The sequence below is a fragment of the Daktulosphaira vitifoliae genome, unplaced genomic scaffold (assembly GCF_025091365.1).
Source record: "Daktulosphaira vitifoliae isolate Bord-2020 unplaced genomic scaffold, ASM2509136v1 Scaffold_1, whole genome shotgun sequence".
NCBI lineage: Eukaryota > Metazoa > Arthropoda > Insecta > Hemiptera > Phylloxeridae > Daktulosphaira > Daktulosphaira vitifoliae.
In genome coordinates this window covers 20,164,331-20,192,236 of record NW_026099572.1, presented here as the reverse complement: position 1 = coordinate 20,192,236, position 27,906 = coordinate 20,164,331, and the positions used below count along the sequence as shown (strand labels likewise).

The following is a 27,906-nucleotide window of genomic DNA, read 5'->3' as shown; positions in this document are numbered from 1 at the left end:
GTATTATTTTTTTTTGTCTTTTCGCTTAACTTCACCCTTCACTATTTATGGAGGCTGTATATATGTATATGAGGATCAAACCCTATTACAACTTTTGTTGTAACACAAATATTTCACAGATTATTCATGGTATTTTTGAGGAAATAATTTATTATATCTATTACAAATTATTAAAATAAGTATTTAAGTGTAATTTTAATGTTTTTCACAAGTTGATATATCAAGCAAAAAAACAAACATGAACATATATTGATTAATCTAATAGTCTTAGTTACTCTTCGGTGATCTAATGTAAGAAAGATGGGACGTGGGAGTAATATATATATATATATATTTTTTTTCTTAAAACATTAGTATAAACAGTCAGGTGGAAAGTAGGACGAAGGATTTAGTATTGCAATGTGACAGCTTCTGGCAAAACGATTTAAGCCTTCGACAGTGAAAGTGATTTTTTGTTCAAATACCCAAGTGAGTTCTTCTCGGCTTTGTGTCGCGTTTTTTACCTTATACATTAGTAGTTGGCAATTGTGTGGTATCGTTAAGTACCTCTAAATAACATTTTTCTTCTTTTTTTTTTTTGTAGTCACAAAATAAATTTACTTAATATCATCAAACGTGTAATAGTAATTATAGTAATAGTAAGTACTAATACAGTTAATTAGTATATTTAAATCATTTATTATTGTTATGTTTAAAAGTTTATAGTTGTCCAAATATTGAGATGCAAATATTGCATATTACATTTGAAGTAACACTCTAATGATTTTAATTTGTAAACAGTCTATTAAGTAAACGTTTATATTTATATTTTATAGTTCTTATTTTAAATGCAATAGTTATGTAATGTAAACTCTTTGATCTCTGAATAGAAAATATTTTTTGTGTTAATAAGTTGAATTTTTTAGAATTTTCTGTTTAACTTTTTTTTATTATTATTTTATTTCTTGGATAACTTAAATTTTTTTATTTAAAATCAGAATTTACATTTGAAAACTCTAAAATTATAAGTATTGCAAAAAATGTTAGCTTTTTCTTTTTAACTTGATTTAGTTTTAACCATACCTTATTATTAAATTACATGAGTGGTAATTTTTTAAAAATAAATTTTTGAGACAATTCAATAATTGCAAATAAAATATTATTTATCATTTGTGAACATTCTATTCGCTAAGTTTGTAGTTAAACATGTTTCTAATAATAGTACTTGGAAAAAATTGTTTTGTTTTTCTAGATTTCTGTACAAAGTGACATTTATTCGTGACAGTAAAAAAAGAAAACATTAAATGATTATAAAATAATACAAGCAAAAACATGTCAATATGGCTGTAATAATTATTAGCACTACTGTAAAATTTTTGTCTCATAATACAAGATTGCTTTGCTATTTAAGGTCAAACTGGTTGTCTAATAAGCAGGAAACTTATGAAGAACCGGTGCATGTCTACAGAATAATTACTTTCTTTTTTTTTATGGTTCAGTTTATTTGCGTTTAATTATCCATCATCATGTAGATCATATGTAGAATGTTATATCATCATCCTATATAGAAGTTGTAATCATGAGCAAAAACCCCGACAGTTATACAGTGCCCTACATTATTAATGTAAATCTATGCACTGTAATTTCTTAGCTTACTACGAAAATAAAGTTGTTTTTAGTGCTAAATACTAATAATATGTGTGGAAAACGTTAGAATTTTTAAATATCAATTATTAATTTAGTAGCATTTGATAAAAAATAGTTAATGAAGAAAAAATTATCTAATGGTATAGTTTTTTTTAATTTACACGTAACAATATATCACTAAACTTGTTAAACAAGAAATATGATAGTATTTAATAAATCAGTTTTCTTTTTTGTATGATTTTGATATTTATTCATTTCTAGTAAGATTTTAAATTTCTCTTGCTTCCATATGTTATAAGAAAACGTTTAATTATTTATTCTACGACCAAAAAAACTAACAATAAGATTAAAACGATTAGTGAAATTTAAGTAAATAATAAAGAAATCAACAATTTAAATTTACAATTTAAATAAATTTAAATAACTAAAACCAAGTTGTTTCAACAGTCATTCTCAACGAATTAAAATGATAAAATTAGAGGTATATCTCATGAATGTTGACGTATTTAACCCAACCAATAGGAGGGGATTAGAAGAGGAGGCATAGATCTCTCCCCATTCACATATCATTTTGGAAAATGTTGTACAATTTTCATTATGTATAATTTATATTATAGATGTTTTATACACATGTATGATAAGTTATTAAAGAAATTATATGAAAAAAAATATTGATTATACATATTTGGAAGATAAAATTTTAAATCTTCGTTTTTATTTATATGTAAGAAAATTTGACGGGATACTATTTCAAAATAAATTTAATATTTGAAACAGGGTTAAAAAAAATCATTTATTCATATTTAATAATCCATAATAATATATTGATATAATACAAATATATTTTATATAATTAATTTTAATTATAGAAATACAAATAAAAAAGCTCTGGGGTATGGGGATAGAGCTCCCATGGTGATTTTTATCAAACATATTTTTCGTACCTTCCTCCATAGTAAAATCATTTGACCACCACTTGTGTTAAGCGCCAATATTTTTTTAAATTTTGACATACGAGATATGTTCAGAAAATAACGGAAATTTTCGTTTTTTGAAAAAAATATTTATAAATTCGTCTACATTAATGTAGTCGCTTTCAAAAAAGTCTCCATTAGATATTATACACTTGTGCCAACGTTTCTTCCAATACTCGAAAGACTTTTCTAACTCCATCTTAGGGATAGCTTTCAGTTCATTCGGCGATGCGCTTTTAATATCATCTATGCTTGTAAAACAACGGGCCTTTATGGTTCTCTTTATTTTTGGAAATAGAAAAACGTCACATGGAGTCACGTATGGCGAATTTAAAGGCTGGGGCATCGGTACAGTGTTGTTTTTGAGCAAAAATTCACGAACAAGCAATGAAGTGTGAGCAGATGAGTTATGGTAGTACAAAACCCATGAAATGTTTTGCTACAAATCCGGGCGATTTTTTCGGATTGCTCCACGCAAACGGCATTGAACTTGTAGATAGTATTCCTTATTGACCTCGTGGTAAGAATTCATGATACACTATGCTATTAAAGTCAATGAAAACAGTGAGCTAACCTTCACGTTCTATAACAATTGTTGATCCTTATTCGTTCTTGACGATCCAGAATGCCTCCTATGGGACGATTGAACCTTAATTTCGACGTCGTATCAATAAACCCATGTTCTGTCATCTGTTATAACACGTTTCAATAATTCTGCATCATCGTTGACTTCATTACGTGACTCATTAACAACTTCCATTCGCCGCTGTTTTTGTTCAAAATTCAACAATTTCAGAACAAATTTTGCGTTTCATACCCAAAATATTCGAAAAAATTTCATGATATGAGTCAATCGATATTCCAACATTATCAGCGACTTCTCTGATTGTGATTCGGCGATCGTTCATAATCATTTTTTTCACTTTTTCCACGTTTTCATCGGTTGTTAATGTACTGGGGCGTTCGTCATCTTCAACGTCTTCAATGCTATTTTGGAAACGCTTATACCACTCGTAAACCCTTGTTTTAATCATTGCAGACTTATCATTAACATTTCACATACGTTGTTATACATTATTTTATATTTCCGCAAAATTTGATATAAATCCTTTGATCTACTTTTTTTAACAAACGAAAATCGCTGAGTTCATTTAAACACGTATAACTGTAGCGGCTGCTACTGACAAAATTAAAAATCAATCCAACTGAAAATTTTATCATATTTCAGGGAAAAGTGTACCAACATTTTATATAAAAAAAAAAAATTTGATAATCAGTCTATCCAAACCTGTGAAATTAAAAAATTCCCATTATTTTCTGAACACATCTCATAGACACTAAGAAACTAATATAAAATACTAAAAATCTAAAACTAATACATAATAAAAAAATATATGTTTGTTTTATAGAATATTAGAACAAAAAGTAAAATATTATGTTATAAATAAAAAAAAAAAAATTGAAGGGCTACCTATAAAAATACAAAAGTCATACGATTTTAAGAAAAGACGAATTTTTCCGGCTCTTCTCTTAAGTATAAATATTGCCATATACAGTGAATTGCCATTAAGGTGGCGATATAAGCAAATCTAGTTAAACATAACGTCTTACTAAAAAAAAATATTCAAAGTCGACAAAACTATATTGTTTTGAGTACATAATCTCTAAATCAATAATCAAAAATTACACAGATTACTAATACTATTGCATTTATAATTTTTAATTTACGCGTCATAAAAATATTAATCTTATTTTCTAAGCGAACAATATCCATGTTAAATTATGAGGTAATTTTTGGGTCAACAATACTAATAACAAGCATCATTATTGAATATTTGAGGCTGTTTCTTTAGTGTATACATTTTTATCATTCATACCACACAATTGATTGTTTAATAAACATAAATGTTTTCGTTATATAATATCGAATTAATATTGAAATCACGTGATTATAATTAATCCGTTAACACAAGACGACAATTGGTGACATGAGATTATGATTCACAACACATTTTTGAACTTTATATAACAACAATGGTAACTTAACCGAAGGAATGCAATAAAATATTAATACATTTATTGCAATACATGAGAATTTAATAAAACCAGGGATGTTACTAAATTGTGCCATAGTTAAAGGATACTGTTATAAAAATACAAAATCTAAAATAAAAAAAACCTATCCAAAGCTTACATTTTTAAAATAAAAGATTCGTATGATAAATACTTCTATCCTTAATATATAAATTAGCAGACTTTTTTTTAACTCTAACATGTTTATCTTCTAATTGTAGGATTATATTACTGTATAAGTTGTGTTTAAGAATTCAGAGAAGATATTCGAATAACCCAATTTCATACTAATTGCCTATTAACTTCTAAATGTCATTTATTTTTAATAATATATTTCATTAAAATTACGCGATTTTCTCTCCTTATATTGAAATTGACAAACATTTGTTTAGTTATGCTATATTAGTACTATAATTATTTTTTAACAAACCTTTTGTTTTTCATGTTTGGCGTTTTGGAAGTTTATGAGTTATTTACGCAAAACACTAATCGCACACGCCCTACATTTTTAGATTCAAATGTTCAGTGTGCTTTTTTGCATGCAAAGTAGAGTTTAATTTATTATGGTGAGCAAAATAAAGGGAAAGAGACCTTTTCTCATAGTTTTTTTTATTCTCTTTAGACTTATTTTTTTAAAAATTATACCCCACAACCGATTAAGTCTGTATACTGTTTTGGCTAATACATTAAACTTTGTTTTAATAAAAATGTTTATCATAAAAATAAGTTTTAAAGACGGTCTAATTTCATAATTATCGCATATTCATATAAAATGAATATGTGTATAGTATATTAATTGTATTTACCAAAAAACAATTTTCATTAAATGACTAATGGTTTCTAGCTTTTAATTTGTGCATGCTTGTGTATTCATTAATTAATATACACAATTTTCATTATTTTGTTTTTTATTAAAAAACATTATAATATGAATACAAGTGAATTGATCTCAAGTTATGAAAATATTCTTTAAAATATTTGATGTTAGGTAGCTTATTATTACATTATTTTAACTCGATTCTTTTGGATTTTTTTCGGGAGACGTATTGGGGACAAGCGTTTTAGGTTAATATCAAGCTGTAAAACAGAGTTTTAAGAAATATATTTTAGATAGTATTTTATGAGAAAATATATTTTTTGGTGTGATGAATATTACTTTATTACGATTATTTAATAGTTAAAAAATAAATCGTTAATAATTAAAGTTAAAAGTATATTTTTAATGGTTTTGTATTACTAAACTGCAAATGAATATAAATATTGTATTATTAGGCTATAAATTTCAAATATTTTTAAAAACTATTTCAATAAAAAATACGCGAATTATATTCAAAATCATAATAAACGGTCGTGAAAATTCACCTCAGTGACTTCAATTCCGGTTAAAGCAACGGATGTTGTTTATAATACTGTATGACTCGTAAACATGATTAATAAACACTAAAAGTTTATATCCGGTGTTTATTCTGGTGATTTAACACAAAAATATTCAAACACAAATGATTTATTATAACTTACATATTATTTTTTAATCTCAGGTACCATAACATAAAAATGAAAATTGATTTAGCCTTGGCATTAATAGTAGCACTTTTTGCTATTGCATCAGCTAGGCCTCAAGATTTATCCCTAGTTCTTATGCCACCACTTCAATTCGACCAGCCATTATTGAACAACGCTATAATTCCACCGGTAAGTAATTTATTAATGATCAGTAAACATTGTAGTATTAATGAACAGTCTTTAAGACTTGGAATATCTCTCCTTTCAATATTTTTCGTTTTATTTTTATTAAAAAAATTGATTTAATTAGTCGTATTTAAATCATTTTTTATAATATTATTTCCGACGTAAAAATTATGATATTCTTCTATGGTAGTGAAATTGTAATTATTTGTTGATTTCAATGCTCAATTATATACACTGTGACGATATTCGATAGCCGTGTCAGAGGTCAACAGTGAAAATGTTTTACTACCTTTTCCTTGAGCTATATAATTTTGAAAACTAATTAATTTTTATTACTGTATCGGTTCCTATATATAAAATAATAAAAAACGTGTCAAGACTAAAAATTCATTGAATTTTAACTTCTAATCGTGTAAATGTCCATCATTTACAAGTGACTCGTTTCAAATGGCAATCACTTGAAACAATACACTGCAAAGTCAAGTAAATGTTATAGAATCATTGAAATTTCCATTAGATTTGTTTATATTTAAAAACGAACATACAATTATAAACTTAAACATTTTTATTTTAGAGTTAGTAACTTTTATAAAGTAGTTATATATTAGTAGGAATTATTTTACAAAATAAGATAACAAGACTATTATTTTCGTTTTAGTGAATGATAATTATTTCATTAAATGTTTATTTGCAGCCTAACGTTTTTGGAAAACCAATTAATCCTATTGTAGTAGCGGCATTTCAACGAGACTCTCTATTACCCGCTAACATGCAAAATTCCTTTTACAAAAATCCACGTATTGCTGAATCCCTCGCTAAAAACAGTTGGTTTGGACCCGGTGAACAACATGCTGTAGACAGAGATACAGAGAAAATCCCAAGAGAGCAAATATTCCACATCCTGAAGAACGCTGGCCTCTTGCCAACATCTCGATAGAATATAAACTACTTTGATTTTTTTTAATTATTTCAATATGATGAGTTATTTTTAAGTCTGTGTAATTTAATTAGGCCAGATTTTTCTTTTATATAATAGCTATTCTACTATTATAAAATGTATTTATTAGTTTTAACGGGATTTTAGTCATAAATTATAATTTTTAAATAACAGAAGAGTGATGTATTTTATATTTTTAATACAAATATAATACGTATTTTATAAAAAAATAATATTAGAACTTTTATGATTCATATATCACAATTTAAAAAAAAATTGTTTTAAAATCTAATGTAAACAGTAAAAAATTGGATTTCAAATATTAACTCTCAATATATTTTATAGAAATAAATAAATCTTTTCAACTTTATTAAATTTGAAAAACAAAAATTCAGTATACTTTTTTTTAAGAAATTATTATGAAAAATAAATATTAGAATTTGATTAGAAAAAGCTAGTTTTTAGGCTTCTATAATGTTTGAAATTTTTTTTTTGAATAATCATTTGAGTAACGTTATGAAGGGGATTTGATAGCAAAGCCCTCTAAAAATGAAATTAACCTTTTCAAATATATTGAAATTTAATTTAAAGTGAGGTAATAAACATTATAGTTGAAGATTATTTGAAGTAATGATTATTTATTGAAAATTTATAATAGGAAATAATCATCTTTTACATAGTTAATAGCATGATAACAAAAATATCGAAAATTCTCTAACTAAAACATTTTAGTCAAAAAATGATTGTAGAATTCTTTATGCTTATACATTTTTATGGCTTCTTAAACTTTTTGCATTTTTATAGCTACTTAATTTTTGTGCATTCATATGGTCTTAAATTTTGTTCATTTCTATAGCTTATTATAGATTAAGGGACATTAGGTTTAAATATCTCAGTAAGACTATGTGTATTGGTATCTAGTCCCAAACTGTTTTCTTAATCATTATTTTTTTTTAAGGGAAGTATCGGCAAACAATGCAGAATAAACTTCTAGAGTATTTTTTAGTGATAAATTTTTATCTTGGTGACAATTAGACCGCATCCTTACAAGACACTAGCATAAGTATTCATTTAGCCGCAACAATATTAACATAATACATTTTTACATAGATACAAAAAAAAAATAAGGATAAAGTACTTAAGTTAATAAGGGTAAAGTTCTTTTAATAAAATAAGAGATATATTATAAAGAAATATAAAGAGAGGGACGGTGTGGCTGAGTCGGTAACGCGACAGTGCCGTCCCTCTCTCGGGCGACGTACTAACCACCAGACTCGGAGTATCAATGGTTTAGAAACCTCCTCCTTTGGGAGAGGTCACTATGGCCCTTAACGGGCGGATAAAGAAAAAAAAAAAGAGAGAAATATTACAATATTGAGGATACAAAAACTCAGTCACAAAATCACAATAAGATTGTATTATGTATTAAAAATATTTTTGTAAGGAATTATATCGACAAATATAATACATGGTAGTTTGTAAAAACAGAGTAAAATATCAATATTGGATTACTTAATAAACTGTTACAATGCGAAGGTAGTTACAAAATTTGAATCGTGATTTTTAGAATACAAACAGATTTAGCATGATAAATTATTAAAAGAGATATGTAATACGTATATTATTATTTTATTTAATTACGCAACATGTTATTATTAATAACTTATTATTCAACCAAATAATATAGTCCACCATTTATATACCTTAATTATACCTTTCTATACGCTATAACGTCCCCCTTTTTATTTAAATTACTACATTTCAATGGCTTCTTTATTGTTGTATATTCCTATAGTTTCTTAAATTGTGTACATTTTTATGGCTTATCAATTTTTTCTGAATCTGAGAAGGTATTAGTTTTGTGATGATATAGTTTATTTTATGACTCTCCATAAAAATTTCAGCTCTTTCTGGCACGATTTTGATAATCTATACGCCATAAGAACCCAAATTTAATCTAGTTGAAAATATCACCTACAAAAATTGTAAAACTCCTTAACTTTAGAAGTTTAATAAAATATCTTAAAATTATGCTATTGTAAAATATGTTCCAAACAAAAATGTGTGAATTTTGAAACTACTAAACATAAAAAAAGAAACAGTGATTCTAATGAAATTTTAATTCGGTATACTAGAAACAATAAGCTTTCTTTTAGCATGTTTTATGCAAAATTCAAAGGAAAACCTAAACTACAGTCAAGAAAAATTTCTTGTATACAATTTCTAAATTTTAACAGATTTGTATGGAAGCATTTATGATAATGTTGATAGTTGTACGATAGATTTTAATCACTGAAAAATATCATTTACATATACTGCGTGTTTCATATCCAAGTCTTCTCGGTATTGTTTTGCATTTCTACAGTTTCTCAATTTTCTTTTATTTCTATGGTTTGATCAAATTATCTGAAGCTAAAAATATTTGGTAGTGATCAATTGTTTTTTTTTATGCCCGTTTACAATAATGTAAAATACAATAAAAACAAGTTAAAAAGAATATTTTTGTCTTTTGAAAATATTCTTAAGGCAATTTTACATCACTATGACTACTTTTTGTATTAATTATTATATTTACTTTTTTTGTTATCATATTTATTAACAACTATCTGCCAATAATTTAGTTGCTTAAAATTATTTATTAACTTCGATGCGAAGCTGAGAAGGTATTAATTTTAATATGCCATGTTTTTTTTTAATTTATTTATTTTTTTGGTGTCTGTTAACACTTTTTCTCAGCTCTCACCGAACCGATTTCTTTCAACGATACGTCAAAATATCACAAATAGTATCTAATCGAAGAAATTACCCTCAAAATTTAAAATCGCTAATATTCGACATTTTTTCAATTATTTTTACTTAAAACTGCCATAACTTTCTCAAAAATGAACAAATCAATATAATTTTTTTTTATAGATGCTTGATGTCTTTACCTATCATTTGGTATATTTTTTTTTATAAATTTAACCCTTTACCAGTCCACAGGGAGGGATTCAAAATGACAACTTTTTCACAAAAAATAAACTTTTCCAACTTAAGTTTTGAAAGTGTTCCGGAAATACTGAAATTTTTATATATATCTTAAATTAAAGTTAATGTACTTTATTATGAAAAAAAAAAAAAATTTCGGACTTTATTTTATCTTCACGGTGAAAATGGATACTGTATACTATTTTTGTGTTAAAAGTCTTGATTTTATGTTTTACATTTTTAACTTTAAATGCTATAACTTTTTGAAAAATATATGGATGAATACCATTTTTTTATGAGAAATAATATTTATATACTTCTTTCATTGGACATAATATTTTTATTAAATCGAACCATTTCCCTTAATACAAAGGGGTTCAAAACTTAAAAATGCATATAGAAAGTAGAACTTTCAATCTAATTTTTGGAAGTGTTTTGGAAATACTGACACTTTTATATATACTTCAAATCAAAGCTTATGTAATATACTTTATTATGGAAAAAAAAATTGGGATTTTATTTTGTTTTAATGGCGAAAACGGACATCAAAGTTAATAAAAAAAAAGATTTTTGTAAAATAATTCTTTTTTATATTTTTAATTTTATAAACCTATAACTTTTTGAAAAATGTATTGATCAATACAATTTTTTCTTGATTAATACTATTTATATACCTCTTTTATTCGATATGATTTTTTTTTAAATAAAACTATTTCCCTTTAAATATTTATATATTATAAATATATATTTATTAATATATTACACTTATAAATCATAAAATATGTAATCAGAATATAAATAAGGAAATAGGAGATCATATAGATTTTGGAATAATCCATCAATTTATTAAAATTAAACACTATCTACAGATTTGTATTTCTCTTAAAATAATAACTATGTTAAGAAATTTATTTTTGATATTTTTTAGTTTCATAATTTTCTGATTTATTTTTAATTTATTCCGTATACATTATAAAGTATTGAACTTGTTTTTTTAAATAGCAACATACATAATATGATTGCATACAAAATTGATCAAATTAAGAAAATAACTAATTGATAACAAATTTTTGATTAGTACTTCAAAAGTTACGAACATTTTTATATCTAGGCAGAGAAATGTTTAATGATAAAAATTATCATACCTGCGTCTCACCTCTAATATATATTTTAAAATGATAATAACTTAATAATAGGTCAAAAGTTGTTTTTCATCGGTAATTTTTTTAATTATATATTTTTTTAACTTAGCCAAATATGTATGTTGTCATTATGAAAAATAAAATAAGATATAAGGGATTAATAAAAAAAAAAATTAATTACTGATAAATTGAATAGTATATGAAATTAAAAAATACCAAAAATAATGTACTTAAGATAATTATAACTTTAGGATAAATCCAGTGGCTAGCATTAATAGAATTATAGAATTTATGTACTTGTATGAAGAATATTATTAATTTATCTAAAAGTTTACTACTATGGCCAACTAATACGTAAAAACTGTTAAAATATAATTTTTAATAATCATGCACACATGATTTACGTTTAAATAAAAAAATAATCTAACATGCAGATATTATCGCCCTAAATTATAACAGATGAATTCATAAATAAAATGTGGCTTGTACTTTCGTTAAGATCAACATGTTCCTATGTATTTCATACGCTGAATCCGAATTTGCAGTAATTTTAGCTTATACACTCTCAACATTTTAATAAAATTGTAATAATTTGCTAATATTTTAAAAATTTGTAAAAAAGTAAAAAAATGCTAATATAAAAAAATAAATATCAAACACAAGTTTTTTCTATAAAAAAAAAACAAATATATTTATTAATATGACTCATTATTTAATATACAATTTAAATAGGAAAAATTATTTTTTATAACCCAAAGGTAAAGCTCCATAATTGGATGGATATGATTCGTAGTTGTATGGGTAAGCTCCAGAACTGTATGGTAAAGAACTTAAAGGATAAGCACCGTGCCACTTGTTGGCTGCTTTAGGTAAAGGAATTTCAGGTGCCAAGTGTGTTTCTGGGTACAAAGAATGTGGGTAAAAGGAGTTACGGGAGAGAGAGTGTGGGTGGTATGCAGCTTTTGCGAATGGGGCGAAAGGCTTTACGTTAGGGAAAAAGGCTGGTGACTTGGCAGCTACGGCGGCTGGGGCGAATGGCTCTACGTTAGGGTAAAAGGCTGGTGATTTGGCAGCTAAGGGGGCTGGAGCGAATGGCTCTACGTTAGGGTAAAAGGCTGGTGATTTGGCAGTTAAGGGGGCTGGAGCGAATGGCTCTACGTTAGGGTAAAAGGCTGGTGATTTGGCAGCTAAGGGGGCTGGGGCGAAAGGCTCTACGTTAGGGTAAAAGGCTGGTGATTTGGCAGCTAAGGGGGCTGGGGCGAATGGCTCTACGCTAGGGAAAAAGGCTGGTGATTTGGCAGCTAAGGGGGCTGGAGCGAATGGCTCTACGTTAGGGTAAAAGGCTGGTGATTTGGCAGCTAGGGGGGCTGGAGCTATAGCTGGAGCAACTGGCGCTATATCGTTAATTGGAGCACGGTCTACGTCGGCGTTGAAACCAGTGATAGGGTCGGCATAGTAGTTGACTGTACGCATCATACCGTCGGCGTCCAAGGTACGGTAAAAGCCGCTGACAACATCTCCGTTCTTAACTTGAGTGTGTTCTTTGTTGTCGCCGGTAGCTGGGTCATTGACGCCGTATGAGAATTTGAAGTCGGTGGGCTTTGCTAAATCATCGGCACATGCCATGCAGACGCTGGCAGCCAAAACTAACATCACCTGTAAATAGTTATTTAGAGTTAAGTACTTAAGTTTATGAACAAATATTCATTGTAATTATAATAGTAAATGTTTACTTACGGAAAGGCACTGCATGTTTATTTGGAAAATACTGTTTTGTTGTGTTAACTGAATTAATGTTAAATGTTGAATGATATATTTTGATATATTTTCGCTCTTTAAATACTTAAACCAAAATTTGGTATTTTCTATTTCCCCCCGTAAAAATGTCAAAATAACTTCGTTTAATACGTTTGGTTTTGAAACTTAAGGTTCGATAGGTATTAGATATTAATTAATGAATTTCAAATGTAAACCAAGTAATACTGGTTTTATAAGTGATTAACTATTATTCTATTAAATTATATTTTTATGTCTTAACTTAGAAATAGTTTCGGGATAACTTAAGAAAGAGTTAATTTTTACTTATTATTAGTTTTTGCTTACAAAACTATTGTGTAAAACTCAGGGAACCTCATAATCATTTGATATTTTACATTAACTTAATCGTCAAATGATAAATACAAGTCTTGTATTTTAATGGATGTGATGATATTTTGGTAGCTCAATATTTTTTTGAAATATATTTATTCTCATTTCTTCGTCAGAATTAAAATCAATTTAATTGTTGAAGTTAATAGATTTCTAAAATAAGAAGAGTCCATAAATATTACAACGCCTTTAAAATGTTTTTGTCATTATTTAGAGTCGTAAATCTTAACTCTCCTTAATTACTTTTTTCGTACCTATTTATTATTTTACTTTTTGGTAGTAATGTTTACAATGAAAAATTTTTGCTTTAGACGATAATGGTAAACCAATTTTGTCATATATCAATACCCTTGTGTTATTAATAGATAATAAAATAAAATTAGCTAATGAATGTGTCTTTTTCAATTTATAGAAATTAACGGAAGTCACGTTTATGTTACGAATATTTTAGTTTTTTATGTTCTTTATTCAATTTATTAAAAAAAATATAGTTTATAGTTAAAAAATGTATTGTACACATTTATGAATTGATTGTATACATTTGCTCTTTACTGACTTAAATGTTTCTCTCCATGTGTTAATATAAAATAAATAAAAATAAAAGATTAGTGTGATAAATTTATGGAGTATGAATTTTATTTATTTAATTTTTTTTTTCTAGTGTGTAAAATAGTATAGAAGATAACGATTATGTTTTGTAAAATCTATTTTATATGAATACTTAACCTATAAAATATATTTTATAATCGATATTATAATATATATGGATTGTAAATCAAATTGTAAAATATAAATGTATTTTTAAATAACAAAATGGGTAATTTTACAGTCATAGTATTAAATTTTATATAAAAAAAAAAATAAAAGTTCATATGTTTTGGTGAGATATGGGAGGTTTACTCACAATACATTTTTTTTTTTAAATTCTAATTACATACCTTAGGTTAAACTTCAATAATGAATGTCTGTAATAATTTTTATTGCACAACCTTTTACACTGATAGTAATGGCGTAAGTTAAATTAGCCAAATTGATTTTTAATTACATATTTAAAATTCGCCTCTTAAGCTTAATTTTTAAAATTACTTAGATTTTTTTGTATATTGTCATAGATTAGTATTATTTTTAAGATTTTTGGCAAAACATTTATTTTTGTAACCTCATAGTTAATAATAAACATTTAATAATTTTATGACTTTTACTTTAATAATCCATAAAAATACTTACTATTAAAATATTGTAATATTAGAGAGTCGAATTTTTAATCATAATTTAATGGATTAAAGATTTCTTAAATATTCGATTATACTAATTAATTAAAATCTTTATGTCATACCCCACAAAGACTCAAGATCAATATTAAGGTGGGGGTCTTCGAACTATATGTTGCTTCTGTCATCTGTAAACTCCAAGTCTAATGAATAGGTGGACTATATAAGGATAGGATGATCAACTCACACAATAAAAGAAAATTTTTTTAAAATAAAAGTTTATTATATAAGAATGTTTTTTTAAAATTAAATTCTGCTCAAATAATAAAAGTATACTGAATTACGTAGAAAAATCATATCTCAAAAAAGAAATATTTTTAATAATCATAGACCAAAGTATAATTTACTATTAGATTTTTCTTATCTATTATTTTTTTGATATTAATAATAATTAGTACAAACAAGTATTCACGTATAAAAAATCAATTGAAAACAAAAAAAAAACAATTTCCAAATTATTATTGAATTTGATTTTTAATATATTAAAAATAATATGTGCAAACCTTTGATTCAAAATGCCATTTTTAACCAAATTTTTGGTTCTTTAAAGTTGATTTTTAAGAAAATTTATAATTTAAAAATTTTGAAATTTTACTTTTTTTATAGTTTAATTTGTAAGTTTGAAATTTATATCATTAAATAGAAAATATTTTGGGTATTCAAAAAATCGTAATCTCTAAGATTTCATATTAAATCATTAAGAAAATTTCGTTAATATCATTTTTTTTTGTATTTTTATTGAAATAAATCATTTTAATAAAAATCANAGAAAATTTCGTTAATATCATTTTTTTTTTGTATTTTTATTGAAATAAATCATTTTAATCAAAATCATATTAATTATTTCTATGAACTCTCGGTGTTATAATAGATGCAATAATTGAAATATTAAGAACTTAATTAATTTTGTTATTATTCAATAATTATGTATATTGATATACTGCATATAATACACTCTGATTATTCCTACGCAACCCAATAATCAAACATATATTAATATTTTTACAAACATATAGAATTTTTTTATATTAATTAGAAGTATTTTGTTATTTTTTCGCCCATAAGTAAAACTATACCTTAGTGTTAGATCAAATCAGAAAAATTGAATCAAGTTTTCCATGATTCTTTTGTGGTGTTTTAGTGAAACTAGGAGAACTTAGTCAACTAGTTGGGTAAGGATACTAAAAATTTTAATTAAATAAGCCTTTTAACATTTTTTCCATTTTGTTTATCTTATCATTCGAAAACCAAAAGGTTCTATTTTACAATATCCTTAGAAGATATAACCTATTAGTTTTCATTCGTATATTTGTTATTAAAAATAGTCGAACCAATGTAGTTAGAGACCATTAAAAAATGTTTCATTACTACTAATCTTATTAATCTACTGAGTTTTAAATCAGTCAGAAATTCTTAACGTTTCTATTATAGTTTAGTATTTTTTTCTTCTTATTATTATTATTTGTCATATATAAAATTCTTACATTATCATTATTTTGAGTTTAATAATTTTAATATACCATTTTGTAAATTCTCATAAAATTGTTTATTTAAAGATGTCAATTTCAAACTTGTAAGTCAAGCTACAAAAAAATTTAAATTACATTAGAAATGATTATTACAACATTTCATGACAAATTTTTATCAAAAATTACCATTAATTATTCAACATTAATCTAAATGAGTAGGATAATCAATCATAATTTCTGCGTCTTTAACTCTACCTGAAGTGTACTTTTTTAATTAACTTTTCGCCTAGTGCTAACACTGGATAAATCCACCTTGCATACCAAAACGATAATGAAATAAGGGACATTGGGAACCAGTTTAAATAAAGAAATCATTAAAACAAGTTGAAATTTACGTTTTCCCCATTTTTTCAACAATTTCCGGTCGTTGGTCGTCTCGTTTGCCCGTTCCTCCTCTTTTTGTTTTTCCATAATCAACAAATACTAACGTGAAGACTGGGTGCTTGATTTTGTAACTTTGTTTTAAATCATTAAAAATCCTATATATGTAAAAATTACTTTACTTCATCAAATACACAATCCATTCAAAATACACTATTTGCCAAAATGGAAACAAATTATTTATTCAGTTTGTTTTTTAAATATTTTTTATTATTATATAATGCATTTAATATATTTACAGCAATTATAAGACAGTAACTCAAGTAAAGTAAGTAGTTTTAATTTAACAAAGAAATTTGAAAGATTTTTATAGTCTATTATAAAGTTTAATGTAGTTTACGAATGTCTTGACATGGTATCAAGTACCAAAATTTACATTCTCTCATTTTTGGATCATATCGAGTTTTTTCTGGACATATAAATGATTCTTTGAATCCATTAAAATGGCATAAATGAAATACCTAAAAAAAAAAAATTATTTATAAATCATTGGAGTAAAAGTGTTAAAATTATTTATTTAAAAATTTAGTTGTTAATAAATATATGATTAATTTTTTAATTGTGTTTCTATTACTATACTAAAATTTCGAGAAACACGTTGAATTTTTGTATATATTTTTTAATATTATTTGATAAAAATTATAGTTAAAAATAAAAAATTTTATTGAAAAAATCTAGACTGACTTCATCAATGAATGAATAGTTGAGAGTTATTCATATTTTTTTTAGTTCTTTACTAACTTTAGTTCTTTTTAACTAATATTTAGATGTTGCATTCACATAGTTAATAAATATTTGTTCTAAAGAAATTTTTTAATTATTATAATGTAAAAATATTTGTAATTAACTAACACAAAAATTTTAATTTATTTATTATGTTAAACATTTTATTATCTTATAAATAAACAATTAATAATATTGTATCAAAAATTATGATAAAACTTAATTTAGATATATTTTTGTTTTAAAAACTACAAACACCAAATTGTTATAATCAGATTAGAAAATATTCAAGTTAAAAACTCAGTGGTGTTCGTTCACTGGTGATGTTTTCTTACCAAAATTCAAAACCATAAAAAAATTAAAGCATGATAAATAAAAGAGTTTTATCAAAATATAAAAGGCTGTGGACAAATTTTACTTTGTTTAGATAAACTAAGTACTATTGCTGAATTATTAGTTCTTTTTAAAATGAAATTGTAATAATAGTAATTGTTTATAATACTTGAAAAATCTAATACTATAATTATTGTATAATAAGAGCTAATATAAAATATAAACATTTTAAACTAAAAGTTTTTATAAACTATTTTATAGTAAATCTTACCCGGCATTGTGTCTCAGGATCTGGATATAACTTTCCAGAATTATCACAAATGAAATTTGTTGTAAGGATTTTACTGATAGGTCGAGTATCTTCAAGAATATTTTTACTGGTTTCATCCTTGAGACTATAAATTGGATCATTTCTATGAGTTTCTACAGTGTTTAAGTTCTGTAAAATAATAATTAGTTTATAATAATATAATAATTGTGATTCTTAATTTTATACTTGGAAAATTATTTTGCCTAAGCTTTTAAATTTGGTGTCCAATTTCTAGTCATAAATTTAAGATTAGTTGTTAAACTGGTCTTTGTCAGGCTTTTATCTAATAAACCTGTCATCTAATAACTAAATGTTATTAGAAGAGTTTAATGTTTTGAATGTAAAAAACCTATATTTCAAAACATGTACAATATATGTAAAAAAACATAATCTATTATTACCTCAAAAGCATGGAAACAATACCAGATATTGAGAATAATTTCGTAGAGTTAAAAAAAAAAAAAAATTGAAATAGGAGCTCGTCAAGAAATTTTTCCAGAATTCGAAAATTTATCAATTATACAATTATAATCATTTTCTATTATATATAATTTTTTATAAAAAAAAATTTGATTTTTAAGTTTAAATAATTATAATTTTGCTAAAATTAATGTTGAAAGCAAAGTTTTTGTAATATAAATTGTATTAAAACAAAAATGTAAAACTGCCAAGTAGTTAATATTTAAAATAGTTATACTTGAACTACTCATGAAAAAAATTTATATTTGCACTCAATTATATTTAAATCTAACAATTTATATTTAAGTTTTCCTGTATTTATCTATATATTTTTTTATTTATTAAAAAAATATAGCATTCCACGTTTATTTCACCCCTTCCTTCCCCAATGTCATTTAACACGTTTTTACAATTTATTAGACTTGTCACTAGGAACATCTTTTTGGGATAAACTTAATCTTTTTTTTTGGTACATAGCACATTATTAACTTTGAGTCTTTGAATGTGTAAATAAAATATATGAAATAAATACGGTATTTTTTTAATGTTTTTTTTTAAATGTCACTTATTTTCATGTTGTTAAAATTGAAAGATGGTAATGTAAACATACATGCATGTTATTTTATAACTAGTAGTGAAGGTATAAATTATTACTATGGTACTGTTGTATACAACTGTACGCTGAACATAATGATTTAATTGGATACGTTTCATCATTTTTTGACACCATATTACAAAAAAATGATGTAATTACTTTCTAAACTATAGGAATTTAGAATTATTGATTCTTTATAAAATACATATTTCATAAAAATATTTAAGAAATTGTAAAATTTACTTTTTATTTACTCATTTGTTCACAAGTCTCAATAAAAATATTAACATATTAGTTGCTCTTATGAAAACAGTTTGTTTAAAAATGATTTAAAATGATTTTACAAAATGTGATATTGTTATAATGTCATATGTTTTATATAATTAATTACGACTGTTCAAATAAATAAAATCAAAGTAATAAATAATTAAACATAATTCTTACTTGCTTTAGAGGATCAAATCGAATGCCTAATTGTCCTCGGAATAAATCACTGAAATTATTTTGATTAAAAATCTGTTTAGATGGTATTTGCAATATTCCTGCCAATGCTTTAAATTTTGGAAACTGGTAATTTTGAAAATTTGAAGGTAACATCATTCTGTACGTGGATTCTACTTCATTTTCTAATCCTCCTTTTCCTTCAGTAGGCACAAATCTTAAAAAAATATTTTTATTTAATATTTATGACATTAAAAATGTTTGTCTAGTTAAAAATATTAAAAAAATATTAATTTTCTCATATAATTTTGGTAAATAATTACGTATTCAGCTATTTTCAATACACGAGGGGTTCTTTTAAAGCAAGCTACTCAATTTCTCTTACACTAATTTATTTTTAATTAATCCCTTATGTCTTATTTAAGTAACTCATTAAATAGAAAAATATGTTATTAAGAAAATAACTGAACAATATTAACTTTTGGACTAGTTTCAGAAATTTTCAAAAATTTTAAATATTTAATGAAAAAGAGGTGCGGTGTTACTCTTTTTATCACTGGACATTACTCCTCCTCTTGCCTAACCATAAATATGCTAATATTTTTTAAACCACAGGTCCAAAAATTGTTATTGTCCAGTCATTTTTTTAATTAGATTATTTTTTATTTTACAAACCAATTTATGTATATTGCTATTTGAAAAAATTAATTTGACACCATTATAAGGTATAAGAAATGAAAATATATAATAATTTATAACAAAAAAAATGAATATATATATATGTAACTAACAAAAGCTAAAAAAATCACAAAAAACTAAAAATTACATAAAAAAAAATTAATAGCCCCACATTAAAATAATTATTGTTATCTGTATTAAATATACAATCTATTGTGAAACTTAAAAAAAATTGTAATTATTTTAAATGTAATTTTAATAAGCAAAAAATTACAGTTCTTTGTTATTTTACCTATCGTTTGATGTTTGTACCATTTTGAGAACAAAAGTTGATAGTTCAGGGTCATCTCTTGGCGTTTGGTAATGTGATTCACGAGGCCTTATATCGAATAAAACTCCATCAGGTATAGATATACCTTCTTTATTTAACATATTTAGGGCTAAACGGTCTGAGAGAAATGCAGAATCCGGAATCTTTCCTCCTAAATATGGCAATACATTTTCTCGAAACAACTGACGTTTTTGCTAGGTAAAAGTTTAATAAATTAATACAGTGCAGAATGAACTTATAGGTAAAGAAAATAATTTTATAATTGAATACATTATATTGTTAACAGGTTTCAATATTATTATTATATTTATACCTAGACAACGTTTAATCCTATTCAAATTTTTGAATCGGTTATGATTTGTCTTAGACATTGATAGTTTATTTTAGATATAGTCTTCACTATACAATTATACTGTTATAGTATAAAATAGGTAAAGTCAGATATTGGAGTGGGTATGGTTGGTGAAATATATTAAATTAATATAGTAGGCAAATTGGTCTATTTTAGTGCCAGTTGGCAATTTACAAATAAATGAAGAGCCTTTTTTAGATGTTTATAGTGAGAAATAAAGTGGCGAAATTGTGAATGATTTTCCCCTCAACAATACATTTAGAATTCTGGACACTGTGATTAGATGACTCCTTTATATCTATGGCAACCATACAATTGATTTAGTTTATTTATTTCACAGTTTATACTTAGTTATGCAATGTAAAATATAAAATATTTTTAAACATTAAATCTATTTTGTTGATTAAATTTATTAAACATTAATTTTCTTTCATAACAAGTAAATAGAAAAATTTTTTTTCTCAAAAATTGATATAAATTTATCAAAAATTAATTTATTTCGAAAACTTTTAATTGGTAATAAAAAGGGCGAATATGTTCATTAAATTTTTTACGGAATACTTAGCAGTAATTTTCTAGACATTAAGTTTTGCTTCAGCTTAGCATTTTGTACAAATATAATTATAGCATAAATATTATATGCTATAATCACTTATCATTTTGTGTATCTAATACACATAGTTTAATTATCAGCGGGATGTACAATCCTGTTGTACACGAACAAAACAGAAAAACTGAGGACTGACACAAAATTACTTCCTAGATATATTACTAAGCCACCAAACCGTGTCTAAAATCACCCGGAGCTCCGGTGGTCTGTGAGCTGTCACGGAGGATAGAAAGAAAAATCACAACAACAATATAATGAATTTCTTCTGTACGCTCATTAAACTCGTTGGACTAAATTCCACCATTTTTGAGACTATTTTCATTTGTTTAGATGTTTTGTGCGTTTTGGCTTCAAGTTGTACTCAGTTAATTTGAAATGATGTAAAAGATTACACGCTACATTTAGAACAATGTATTTACATACAATGTACANGGCTTCAAGTTGTACTCAGTTAATTTGAAATGATGTAAAAGATTACACGCTACATTTAGAACAATGTATTTACATACAATGTAAATATAATTGTAATTGTACAATATAATGTACAATGTAAATATAAATATAATTGTTGAAGTTAATACGCTAAGTTAATTTGCTCAATTAAATAAAGTGTTATTAATATGATTAAACAGAATGAATACTAACTATTTTTTTTTTATTATGTAATCTTCATAAACTAATCAATATTTTAAATTTATTTTATTTAATGGAAATTTTATACTTAGTAAATCAATTATAAATATCAACACAATCAATTAGATATGTATCAACTAAAACGAAAAGATTATGTGCAACCAATTTTACTCAAATATCAGATATCTATTATCGGATATTCAAATATTACAGTAATTAATATTCATATGGTACAAATAACATAATAGACCAAAAAAAAATATAGTTATGAATATTAAAAATTTTTACTAAGCTATTTAGGGTTAATACGAGTCCATCTAGAAGACCTAAATACTTATTAAAGTCATCGAAACCTATTGATTAATGGCTAATAATAGTTATTCATCATTAGCAATATTAATTGTAAAAGATAAACGATTTAAAAATACGAAACACATACAGTGAAAAAAAATCTTGATATATTTTTAACAAGAAATACTAAATTTTATTTTTATAATATAAAATAAATTTTTTTTCTCACATTAGTGACTAAGATTATAATATAAATGAACTTTTTATGTCTCTGTGATGGAAAAGTCATAATAAATTTGTTAAAATTTTAGTCGAGTACAATTTAAATAAGTTTGGCTAATCAATTAAAAAATTATCTTGTTTTAAAAAGCCTTCTTAACAATTAATTTAAAATATAAATTCTTGTTCTGACATAAATTTTTAACATACCTTTTTCGATGACTCTATAACTGTTATCATAAAAAGGATTATCATGACTATGTGAACCGATACTGTTGAACGAATAGGTCGCATTTTTATTATTTACGTATTAAACCTCAATTTTTAGCGAGTTTGAAATGTTGATAAATTAAATAAAATGCAAAAGAGTAATTATATTAATACCAAACTATAAATACTATCCAAATTATGAAAGATTTTTCGTGATACATTTTTATCATAATATTATTTTAAAAAATGACATAATTACTTCCTTAAATAAAAAAAATAATATAATTTTTATTACAAGCACTGTTTAGTGAACAATTACAGACTGAATGTCAGAATTTGCACGTGGAAATTATCATTTTTCCAGCTTCCAAAATGGATTATGTACGGACCATAACGAGTATAATGGGGGGGAGTCGATAAATAGTAAGTAAAAAAGAGGGGCGCCATCACAATGGAAGCAATTAATCGTCCAAAAGATGCTAAAGACGAGGAAATAAAAGAATAACCATATTCAGAAAATTTAGAAGCACGTGTTATTTGTATTATTCACATTTTGTTGTTGTTTATTTGAAATATAAAACTTATTTAATACGAGTAAAGTGGTACAACTAGCCTACCCTAGGGAGCTTCTAAGAATTGAACTAGGAATTCTATGCACTAGTATACAAAAATTTTCCTAAATACTTTTGTGTTTATTCCAAGTATTTTGTGTGTAATGTTCACAAATGTATGTTTTAATATTAAAAGGTTTTTTTCATACCTATGCCTATTTTTGTGCTATTTATTGTATTTGGATGTGCTTATACATACTGTATGACTTGAATAAATAAATAATTTTATAGGACGCCTGTGTATATTTATAGTACACTTTTATATTATGTTGCAATGATATTTATCAAAAGTTTAATGTTTATGTCTTGTATAATATAGTAAAAATACTTGATGATAAAATGTCATATAAATAGGTTTACCTAAACAAAATTATTATTTTTCCAAATTCTTTTTGAGAAAATCACAACAAGAAGAGTTATCGCAATCCCAGAATAATATAAAATTTGTTTAAAAGTTAAGTAATCTGTGAATAATTAGATTAAATGTAAACTTAAAAAAAATCCGATTTTAAATCAGACAAAAGTTTTTTTAGTTCAATAGTTTTTACTTAAGATAATAAGTGTCGTATGAATTTTTAGGAGTTAGAAACATCATTCCTAATTATATTCTGAATTAATATTATGTTATTGGTATAATGTTTATATTTCCATTAAAAACTGAGTAGTACATAATTAAGAATTTTATATAAACGTTTGAATCATTTTTATTTTTTAAGAAAATTTAATATTGCACTTAAAAAAATCTTAACACAGTAAAGAGATATTATTTAACTCGATATTCATTTTACAAATAATGAATGAGGAAAAATTGTTTTACTTTAAAAATTAATAGTTTTTCATTTATTCTCAGAGCTATTAATCTAAAATAAATTGAATCAGTAAATATTTTACTCTATAAATTAATTTTGGAAAGTTCATGGAACATTAACTCCCAAACAGCATGATGAGATAAAACTATTATAAAAAAAAATAGGTTATGTTAAATGAATTATTTTCTTGAAACAGTTGCTATTTTATATGTTGAACGTATTTGATAAATTTCTACTTAGATAGCTTTTTTCACCTTTTATTTTTGTTTCTATAGAAATATATCAAGTTGTATAGCTTAATAGTTTTTAGATCGGTAATTAATTTTTCATTATATTTTGTTAATAGTATATTTTGTAATTAAAATTGTAAATCATTAAATATTATACAATTTTTATTGATATTATTTTATACTTTTGTTAATAAAACATTTACAATTCGCCCACGAAAGAATTTTCAATCTAAAGGTATTAGATAAATTGTCAACCTTAATTTGATAGAAAGTTGAACATTGTATGCTTTGTAGATAATTGTACGCTGTGAAAAAATTAATAATAATAATAATAATAATCTGTAATTAATATATTTAACAAACCGCAATAATAATTCAATAATTCACTATTAATATAATATTCGTGGTTTATATATTTATTTTTATTTTTAAATAAATTGATTAATCAAAAAATTATGTAATTTAATTGTATGTTATAAAAGAAGATTATATGCGTTGTTTGGAGACTGCTAAATAATTTGGTTGATTTAAATAATCGTAAATAATAGAAAATTTTTTATAAAGTTTAAATATTGGATCTACTATGGCAAATGTTTCAAATTGAAGGTACACTTTAAAAAAATTATGAAAAAATTTTTGTTAAATAGTGAATTAATAACTTAAAGATGTTCTTTTAATGATATCAAATACTTATTCATTTATAATTTTATCTGACAAAATAAATATTTTTATAGATCAGTAATTTAATTATACATAATAATTCAAATATGTAAATTCTAATTTTAGTAATTGAGTTATTCGTATATTTGAATTAGTCATATTGCTTAATGATTTTTAATAAGACAATTATAACAAATTAATAAAAGATATAACATCATATTGTACTTATATTTTCAAACTATAAAAAAAATATTATTTTAAAGAAACATAACGTCATTATTAATTGAAATATTCCTTCTTAAAAACTTTTCATGAACTGATAAAAAAAATGATTGTTTTTAAACAAATAGTAAACGTAATAAAATATTTTTTCTTAACTATTATAATTATCAAATAACAAAAAATGGTTGTATTTCCAAGGTCCATATTTTATATTTATTGTTATATTTTAAGGACCATTTAAATTTTATTAAACTGTTGTTATAAATGAAATATTTTTTCTTCTAACTGTAAATATAACTCTATTAAATCCTTCAGGCCAAAATATTAAAAAAACTTTAGTGGCTAAATGACACTATTAATATAATAACTACTTTAATGATGTCATTTTACTTAGTTAATTTAGTTATTTTAAATTATAATAATATTCTTGCATATTTAGAAAGCATGAATTTTATTTTTTAGTGAATAATTTCACGTTAGATTGTACAAATTTTATAAATATAAATGTATTAAAAAAGTAAAATAAATAAAAAAATGTTCGCGCCACGGTATTAACCTATTGCAAATTTAATTTGAATTTGATTATTTATAAGATGGTTTAAATAAAAATTAAAAATACATAAAACCAGGACTCTAACCGTAACATAATATTGTATTTTATGACCATGCAATGAGTTTTGTGAAAGTTTTATAAAATATAAATGCTTTGAAAACTCGGCTGCGTCAACACAGAATAATCACAAAACTATTTTAAAATCAAATTAAGTGATATGAAATTAAGATAAAATAATTCATAGTTTTAGCATGCCATTATTTCACGCTATTTTTAACAGTTTTCGTTTAGTTGAATTCAAGATTTTACGACACATATTTACTGTACTCTGTCAAATAAGAATTTTCAATAACAAAAATTCAAATTACTTAAAATTCAATATTTCAATATATTTTGATTAGTAAAAAAATATTGACACTAATTTAAGATAAATCAGGGATATCAGCAGAAAAATTTCTTAGGGGGTACAAAATTATTGACAACATCTCAAGTTATGCAGGCAAATCCCCATATTCTATGGACTAGAGAGGCGCGATCCCTCCCCCCCCTCCCCCGAAATTCATACTACAACCTACTTTTTTTTTACTGAAAATGGTATTTTAAAAGGATTATGAATTAGAAAGTCATAGAAAAAAAATGTGTTTAAATATTTATATGTATTTAAAAAAAATTATATAACTACCCCCGAAAATGTTATTATAATACGTCATCTGCATTACCGTTTACTGCATAAAATCAGTCAATACACCTATTAAATAACAACTCCCTTTCTAGAATATTAATAACGTTATTAATAATATTAACTATTTTAAATAAGCCTAGAAATAAACAGATAATTAATTTTACTTCCCTTGTCCATGGGCTGTATAAAGCCAACCTGTTTATCTCAAATGATGCTTCTGGTTTTTAAAATTTATTAGTTACAGTTATCGCAGAATGTACTTTATATAAAAAAATATTAAAAAAAAAAAAACAATTTTATATAAAAATTTTTAAATTAAAAGATTTGATAACTAGAAATGAATGTTTTGCATTAGTATTTTTGTTGGAAAAAATCCCAGGGAATTCAATGACTCCTCCTGGAGTTCCTGGAATAAATGATTGTATAAAAATAATAGATTTATAATATTTTTTTTCGTCTATTTAATAAGATTAAGTAAAAAATATTTGTAAATACTTTGTTTGTTTTTTTGTAATGACTGCTAAAAATGTAAATCAGTTTAATCAACCAACTGATTTCTCTTTATTTTAAGATTTTAAGTTAGGAATAATTAGGGCCACAGACAAAATTAGAAAATATAAATTTCATTCACACAAAAAAGGCGACAAATTTTTTGAAAAATAATGAGTTCTTTCACGGAAACATATTAAATAAAAGGATTGCGATTATAAGTTATTTTAAAAAAATATATATATAAAAAAAGCGATGATTTCTTTTGGTACTATGATTTTTATCAAGAAATGTATAACAGCATGATGTTGAACGAAGCATGTAATAAGGTGACATCGTACAAAATTAGTAAATAGATAACTGTACATAGCTGTTGCATTTTATTTTGTCTCGTTTATTTCATTGTACCTGTTGTACTATCTAATATAAACAAAAGTATTTTTATCAAAATAATATTCAAGCAAGAAAATTTGCATAGATCTACTGAAGACCGTTATGCAGGTAAATTACATCAAAATACTACAGTTTTATGATTATCGATTTTTAAATGTTACCTTTTCGTTTTTCAAACTACAAACGTAATGCTTTATTAATTCTGAAACGATCATATTTTAGATGATTTTATTTAAAGAGCCACTCGAATCCGTAAAAAAAAAAAACAAAGATGACAAAGTATATTTTGCTTTGAAATCAGTTATTGTTTATGCAACAGAAACCGCAAATCAAAC

The 27,906-nt window shown here is 24.5% G+C and overlaps 3 protein-coding genes across 6 annotated transcripts; 1 reads left to right on the top strand and 2 right to left on the bottom strand.

Annotated features, from left to right (window-relative positions):
* The first annotated feature begins 356 nt into the window (after positions 1-356).
* LOC126894023 (uncharacterized) lies at positions 357-7,536 on the top strand. Of its 3 annotated transcripts, XM_050664650.1 has the most exons (4): positions 386-468; positions 584-638; positions 6,212-6,365; positions 7,057-7,534. In XM_050664650.1, the coding sequence occupies exons 3-4, from the start codon at positions 6,228-6,230 to the stop codon at positions 7,297-7,299; spliced, it is 381 nt and encodes a 126-aa protein (XP_050520607.1). In that variant the 5' UTR covers positions 386-468; positions 584-638; positions 6,212-6,227; the 3' UTR covers positions 7,300-7,534. The 3 variants fall into 3 exon arrangements, with proteins under 3 accessions (XP_050520608.1, XP_050520607.1, XP_050520606.1); XM_050664651.1 differs by lacking the exon at positions 584-638 and having other exon boundaries at positions 357-468; positions 7,057-7,536; XM_050664649.1 differs by lacking the exon at positions 386-468 and having other exon boundaries at positions 475-638.
* A 4,518-nt stretch (positions 7,537-12,054) lies between these two features.
* On the bottom strand, positions 12,055-13,293 carry LOC126894602 (cuticle protein 19.8-like). The gene is made up of 2 exons (XM_050665725.1): positions 13,146-13,293; positions 12,055-13,064 (listed from the first exon to the last, which is right to left on the bottom strand). The coding sequence occupies exons 1-2, from the start codon at positions 13,158-13,160 to the stop codon at positions 12,147-12,149; spliced, it is 933 nt and encodes a 310-aa protein (XP_050521682.1). The 5' UTR covers positions 13,161-13,293; the 3' UTR covers positions 12,055-12,146.
* Positions 13,294-16,941: 3,648 nt separating this feature from the next.
* LOC126907117 (uncharacterized) lies at positions 16,942-27,906 on the bottom strand. Of its 2 annotated transcripts, none has more exons than XM_050688207.1 (5): positions 27,733-27,906; positions 20,569-20,801; positions 19,602-19,815; positions 18,065-18,232; positions 16,942-17,198 (listed from the first exon to the last, which is right to left on the bottom strand). In XM_050688207.1, the coding sequence occupies exons 1-5, from the start codon at positions 27,784-27,786 to the stop codon at positions 17,064-17,066; spliced, it is 804 nt and encodes a 267-aa protein (XP_050544164.1). In that variant the 5' UTR covers positions 27,787-27,906; the 3' UTR covers positions 16,942-17,063. The 2 variants fall into 2 exon arrangements, with proteins under 2 accessions (XP_050544164.1, XP_050544155.1); XM_050688198.1 differs by lacking the exon at positions 27,733-27,906 and adding an exon at positions 22,923-23,320 and having other exon boundaries at positions 16,944-17,198.